Source organism: Phascolarctos cinereus, unplaced genomic scaffold (genome assembly GCF_003287225.1).
Source record: "Phascolarctos cinereus isolate Bilbo 61053 unplaced genomic scaffold, phaCin_HiC Scaffold_9;HRSCAF=440, whole genome shotgun sequence".
Classification (NCBI taxonomy): Eukaryota; Metazoa; Chordata; class Mammalia; order Diprotodontia; family Phascolarctidae; genus Phascolarctos; species Phascolarctos cinereus.
Genome location: NW_027556402.1, coordinates 2,775,948 through 2,781,947, shown reverse-complemented (window position 1 = coordinate 2,781,947; position 6,000 = coordinate 2,775,948). Strand labels below are relative to the sequence as shown.

The following is a 6,000-nucleotide window of genomic DNA, read 5'->3' as shown; positions in this document are numbered from 1 at the left end:
CCCTCCCTTCCTCTTTCCTTCCCTCCATCCAACCATCTCTCGCTCCCTCCTTCCCTCCCTTCCTCCCTCCATCCCTCCTCCCCACCCTCCCTCCCTCCTTCCGTGGTCCCCGGGCTCAGCACTCCCGGACCTGCAGTACACAGTAGGGTCTTTGGCCAGTATGCCCCATGCGCAGCCGGTGTAAGCTTTGTGTCTAGAGCTGCGGCTTCACTGGTGCGGGGTGGGAAGTGGACACTCCCGTGGTGCTGCTGGAGGTGCCCAGGAGGTTCCCTGGCGGTGCCGAGGCGCCCCCAGGCTGTCCCCGGACCCCTCTCCAGCGGGGATGAGCACAAGGAGGAGGGATGCGTCCGGCTGCCTCTGGCCCCAGCTCGTCTACCCCCGTCCCCTCCCGTTGGATGCTCCTTTACTTTGCGTCTTTGCACCGACATGAGGACCAGCTCTGGAGCGGGCCTCAGGCAGCATCTGAACCCAGGGCGGCAGCCGGCCGAGCTGGGGCGGGACATTGAGCTTCCCGGGCCTGGCCCGGGTCAGTTTCTCTTCTCTAGCTCCCTCCCTCCCTCTCTCCTTAGGTGGGCGGGGCTGGCCTGGATGGGCCAATGGCTTTGCGGCATCCCTCCGAGTCCCCGCCCCCCGCAGGTCCTGGGGCCCGGGACGTACCATAGTCTGAATAGTGGCGGGGGAGGCAGGTTGGGCATTGGACGACTGTACGGGCGGGGACGGCCGCTCTCTCGCAGGCATGGGTGAGAGGCTCCCCCGCACCGCTCTCGGGTGGTGTGGTCCGGGGCGAGGCCTGGATGCGGGGCGGGGCTGTCGTAAAGTGCAGACCTCCGGGCGCGTGGGGCAGGCAGGCAGGCCTGGCAGTGACGGGCGGAAGGACTAAGAGGCCGGCGGCGGCGCGAGCATGCGGTTCCCGGAGCACTTCTTCTGCGCCCTCCTGGCGGCGGCGGCGGCCATGGCCACGGCCTGCGTGCTGGCCCAGCGAGCGCCCCCGGTGAGGCCCGCGCCGCGGGGGCGGGGGGGTTCACCTGCGCCGGTGCTACGGGCGGGCAGACAGAGGCCCGCAGGGAGCCGCCACTCCTGGAGAGGTGGCCAGGGCTGCCCGCCCCCTGCGTGGTGACTGTGGGCCGGGGACTCCGGGCTCCTTGGGCGTGACCCAGGTGTTGCCCCCCCGTCACCACTGCTGCTGCGCTCGAGGTGGTCAGTGGGGGGGGCAGCGATGACCACTGAGGCCGTCAGCAGGGCTCGGGTCTCCCTCCCCAGCTTGCCCGGGCTGCTGCCACTGGTGCGCCCCACCGGACCCTGCTGACCAGCAGGACAGCTCCCCCAGGGGTGCACCCCCTCCCCCCCGCCCCGTGCATTCCCCCAGTGCTCCACCTCCTCGTAGCCCAGCCTTGGTGCCGGGCCGCACCCACGCCCAGGGAGAATTCTTCTCTTGAACCCATTGGCCGTTTGGCCAGGGTGACTGGACTGGTCCATCAGGGCAGCGCAGGAGAGCCGACCCCGAGCCGGGCTAGGACAGGAAGGAGAACGTGGAGAAGGGCTCGGATGCTAGACCCCCGTGAGTTCTGTAGATTTGGAACTGGGGGCGTGGCGGGGTCCCCAGAGCTGTTCGTGGTCTTGGCCGGGCCTTCCTCCTCAGGGACAGGGACAGCTGTGGGCTTGGAACAAGTCCAGACCTGGAGGTCTTACCCCAAGGGCCCAGCTGGTTTCCTTTGTACTCCTGCGTTTTCTATTTTATGCATTTAAAGTCAGGGCTCTGAGCAGGGGCAGACAGCCTGGGGCTGCAAGGAAAGGTTAAGCCCCTGAGGGAGGAGAGGGGTCTGGTGTGCTCCCTAGGGAGAAGGCAGGTGAAGGCTGAGGCCTGGGGACACCCCGTGTGGTAGAAAGAACACTGAATTCATCGTTGGAAGGCCTAGGTGTGGCCTTGGAAGCCTTGGTTAAATCCTGCCTCCCCACTTGAAGCCTGTTTGACTTGGGGCAAGTGACTTCTCTGGACCTTGGTTTCCTCCTTTGTAGAATGAGGGGGTTGGACCAGATGACCCTGGGGTGGGGGTGTGTGTGTGTGTGTGTGTGTGTGTGTGTGTGATGGGAGCCCTTCCTTGGGACGCCACCCAGCGTGGCCTCCTGACCCTCTGAGACGCTTGTCCTGCCCATCATGGAGTGCTGGGGTTGTCCTTCAAGGGCCTCTAACACCCCAGGGATGCCCTCGCTATTCTGGCCTTGCTGAGGGGACGCTGGTATTTGGAATATGCTTGTCTTCCATCTTATTGCTGACCAGCACTGATCACCCACTGGACATTCTCCCCCCGAAGTCCTGAGAGTGTCTCAAGCTCAGCCTCACCATCTCTTCCCCCCAAGCCCTAAACTCTTGCTAACCTCCCTGCCTCTGTCGGGGACACCCCCCTTCTTGTTCCCAACCTCAGAGTCACCTGGACCTTGCACCTTCCTCACCCCGTCTACAATCAGCAAGCTTTTATTTAACGCCACCAGCGCCAGGTACCGCACTGGGCTCGGAGACCCAAAGGAGAGAGGGACTCACGTGTGGACGTGTGCAGACACGCGTATACGCACACACACTCGCGGGTGGCGCGGGGAGATAGAGACCTGACAGCTGCCCCATCTCCAGGGCCGCCCAGCCCTGTCCAGCATCCTGGTGCCAGAGCGGCACACAGGGCAGCCACCCTGGGCACTCTCTCCTTTCATCTCCTTTGGACGAGAGGAGGATGGGGCTGCCACACAGCCAGGAGCTCTGGCCTAGGGGTTCCAGAAGGGACTCAGACCCAAGGCCACTGTCCCTGATTGTCCTCGCAGGGAGAATGATGGCCCAGGCTGGTTACACCATAGGTACACTGAGGGCCCCTTGGTGACACTCCTTTGTAAACAAGTCAGGGAGGTTCTGCAGAGGAGTCAAGATGAAGGGCTAGGCCCGAGTGGAATGAGCTGGGTAGAGTCCTCTCTCCTGGGCTGCAGGGCCAGCTCCCCTGTGTCTGGGGCTCTAGGGAGCTCTCCTGCAGGTCCCTGTCCGCAGGACCACCTCTGGTCCTTAGTGCACACACAGAGACACCCCTCCCCCCGCCCACCGAGATGTTGCCATGTACAACAGGTACAAGCTGGTCTAGTTCCCAGGTCTCTGACATCAGCCTGCTCCTCTCATGGATCCATGTAACTTCTGGGTTTTTGTTTTTGATAAAGAAGTGGCTTAGCTATTACCAACAGCCCTTTTTGCAGCCAGCCTTTGAGGGGAAGGAGCCAAGCTGTCCTTCTCCCTTTGAGAACATTCAAGGAAACCCCCTACGAGGCCTCTGGACGGTTGATATGTGGTAGATGGCATGGGCTGACCGGCAGGATCGTGATAGACTGGTTGGTCTACATGGGGCTGGCACCAGGGGCAGGTTAGCTCTCTGCTGGTTGGTGCTCTGTGAGTGCCTTCTGTACCCTAGCGGGCAAGGTCATTGTCAGGGTATCGGGCTAGAACCACGGCTGCCTGGCCCACGTCTAGATCCCCGTCAGAGGAAACATATGTTCTATGGATGAGCAGGGCAACAGAGGAAGCACCAGGTCGTTTAATGGGGTCTCCAAGGCCTCAGTGGAGAAAGTGGCCCATCATCCTGAAACTGATGATTGATTGGTGGGCAAGGCTTTGACGAGATCTCTGTAACATCTCATTCCTGGGTGTCTTTCCCTGCAGTCACAGCCCCCAGGCCCTCACCAGCTATGTGCCAGGGTCTGTGCTGGGCACCCAAGGTACACAGGCAGAATGAACAGGCCCTGCCTCAAAGGCTTACCTTTCTTTTTTAACTAGAAACAACATATTCACGTATAAGTAAATACAAGGTAATGGGGGGGGCAGGGCAGAGAAGGGAGTGGCATTCAGGCGATCAAGGCCAAAGGCCTCCTGTAGGAGCCAGTGCTGGTGCTGGGCCCTGAGGGAGGCTTGATCTGAGTAATGCTCCTCCTCTGAGTACCCTGGTCATTAGGTCTTGGGTGCCTGCCACCTCTGGGGAGGGACACAGCCTGTTCAGAGGAGGGGCAGCCACAGTGGGGAGGGCTCTGAATGGCAGCCAGAGGGTAGAGCATTTGGAGGCACTGAGGGTGATTTGGACTAGAGAAGAGAAAACAGCTGTTCCCAGGACCACCGAGAGGGTGGAAGCTTCTCATGGGATCCATGAAGTTCAGGTGTGCTTTCTTGTCAGTCCTCAGTCTAGGCTCTTCAGCAGGGGCCGGTGCCTGGAAACATCTTCAGCTGGGTGTGTTTGTGAAGGGTTCCGAGCACAAAATACATTGCCAGCCCAGAGAATCCTTCCAGAACGTGTCCTCTGCCATACTCTGAAAATCCGGGGTCATCTCTGTAGCGCGTTAAGGTGTCAGAGTGGGGCTTTGTGGGGAGTGAGGACTTCCCAAGCAGCCTGCACCCGAACCAGAGTCTGAGCGGCCTAGAGCCTTCCAAGGAGGGGGGCTCACGCCTCCCTGCCACCCCCACCCAAGCCATCACCTTTTCTCCACTGCTCCTTCCTCTACCCTTTCGGGCCAAGCAGACTAGTCCACCCTCTCTTCCCTATGACCGTCACCTTTCAGATACTTGGATGCCATGCTGTTCCTTCCAGGTTTTCTCTATTCCAGGCTAATCATCCCTAGCCCTAGTCTCACATGTTTCCTGGTCTCTATCCTGGCCCAGCCTCTTCCGACATTCCCTCTTGTCTGGCTTTCCTGAAATGTGGCCCCCAGAATTGAACCCAGGAATCCAGATGTGGCCACCACAGGACCAAGGACAGCTGGAGAGTTCACTCCTCCTCAGTGTGAGCTTCCTTGCTGGCCGTCTCAACTTGTAGATGCCTCTAAAACTCCAGTTGTTTTTTACGTGAACTGTTGTCTCACCGTGGCGCTGCCATCTTGTATTTGTAAAGTAGATCCTTGGGATCCCAGAGTGACATCACACCCATATCCCTATTAAATTTTATCTTACTCAGTCGAGCCATCTTTTGGGTCTTGGGTCTGAGATCCGGCATCCTAGCTCTCCCTCCAAGCTTTATGCCATCTGCAAATGTGATAAACATGTCATTCATGCCTTTGTTCAAGTCACTGGATAAAACGTTGGCCAGGCTCAGGTCAAGGGCTTCACGAGGCACAGCATTCCAGGTGGACATCTACCCATTGTTGACCACTCTGAGTCTTCCTGTCACTTCCAAATCCATTTCTCTGATTGAGTTAGACTCAAGTCACTCACATCTCCCTATTTTATCCCCAAGCAAAACACAACTGTCATCATCAGATGAGTGAGTGAAACCAAAGGCCCTAGTTAGTTCTGCAACCCCCTGATCTGCTGGTCCAGTCCCTGGGTGAAATACGGGGCCGTTCACTGTGCTGGTGTCACTGATGACTGCTTCCCTTGTGTGCGCTGGGATTTTGCCAGCCGTAAGTCAAGCTTGTTGGCTTCCTCTGATTTCCAGACTGTATTGTCTTTGTTGAAAATAAAGAATTTAGTCCTTGGTGCCTCAGGCCTTCTCCAAGGCGGTTCAAGAATCACAGACTGTCACTGCCTGGTCTTTCCTCTTGAGGGTGCAGTTCATCTGGCCCCAGCGACTAGAACCCATTAGGGTCGGCTGGACGGTTCCCCAAGTTATTTTTGGGATCCACTCGCTGTGAGCCGGTGCAGTGTGGATAGAGCGCCAGGCCTGGAGTCAAAAAGACTCATCTTCCTGAGTTCAAATCTGGCGTCAGACACTTCCTAGTGTGTGACCTTGGGCAAGTGACTGTGCCCTGTTTGCCTCAGTTTCCTCATCTGTAAAACGAGCTGGAGAAGGAAATGGCAAACTGCTTCTGTATCTCTGCCAAGAAAACCCCAGATGGGGTCATGACAGGTCAGATGTGACTGAACAGCAGCCCTGTTAGCCAGGTCCCAAGCTCCTCCTTGGAAGAGAAAACAGAACTCGCGGCCCTTGGGACTCCCTGGTCATGCCCGTCACCCGGCCCCTGGCTGGGCCGCATCTTGACCAAGCACGC

General features: G+C 58.8%; 1 protein-coding gene across 1 annotated transcript in view; it reads left to right on the top strand.

Moving 5' to 3' along the window:
* Nucleotides 1-827: 827 nt before the first annotated feature.
* Nucleotides 828-6,000, top strand: part of ASAH1 (N-acylsphingosine amidohydrolase 1) — a 29,267-nt gene continuing 24,094 nt past the window's right edge. The window contains exon 1 of the mRNA XM_020976733.2: nucleotides 828-991. Coding sequence (XP_020832392.1) covers nucleotides 902-991 — 90 coding nt within the window. The 5' untranslated portion in view covers nucleotides 828-901. The remainder of the gene's footprint in view (nucleotides 992-6,000) is intronic.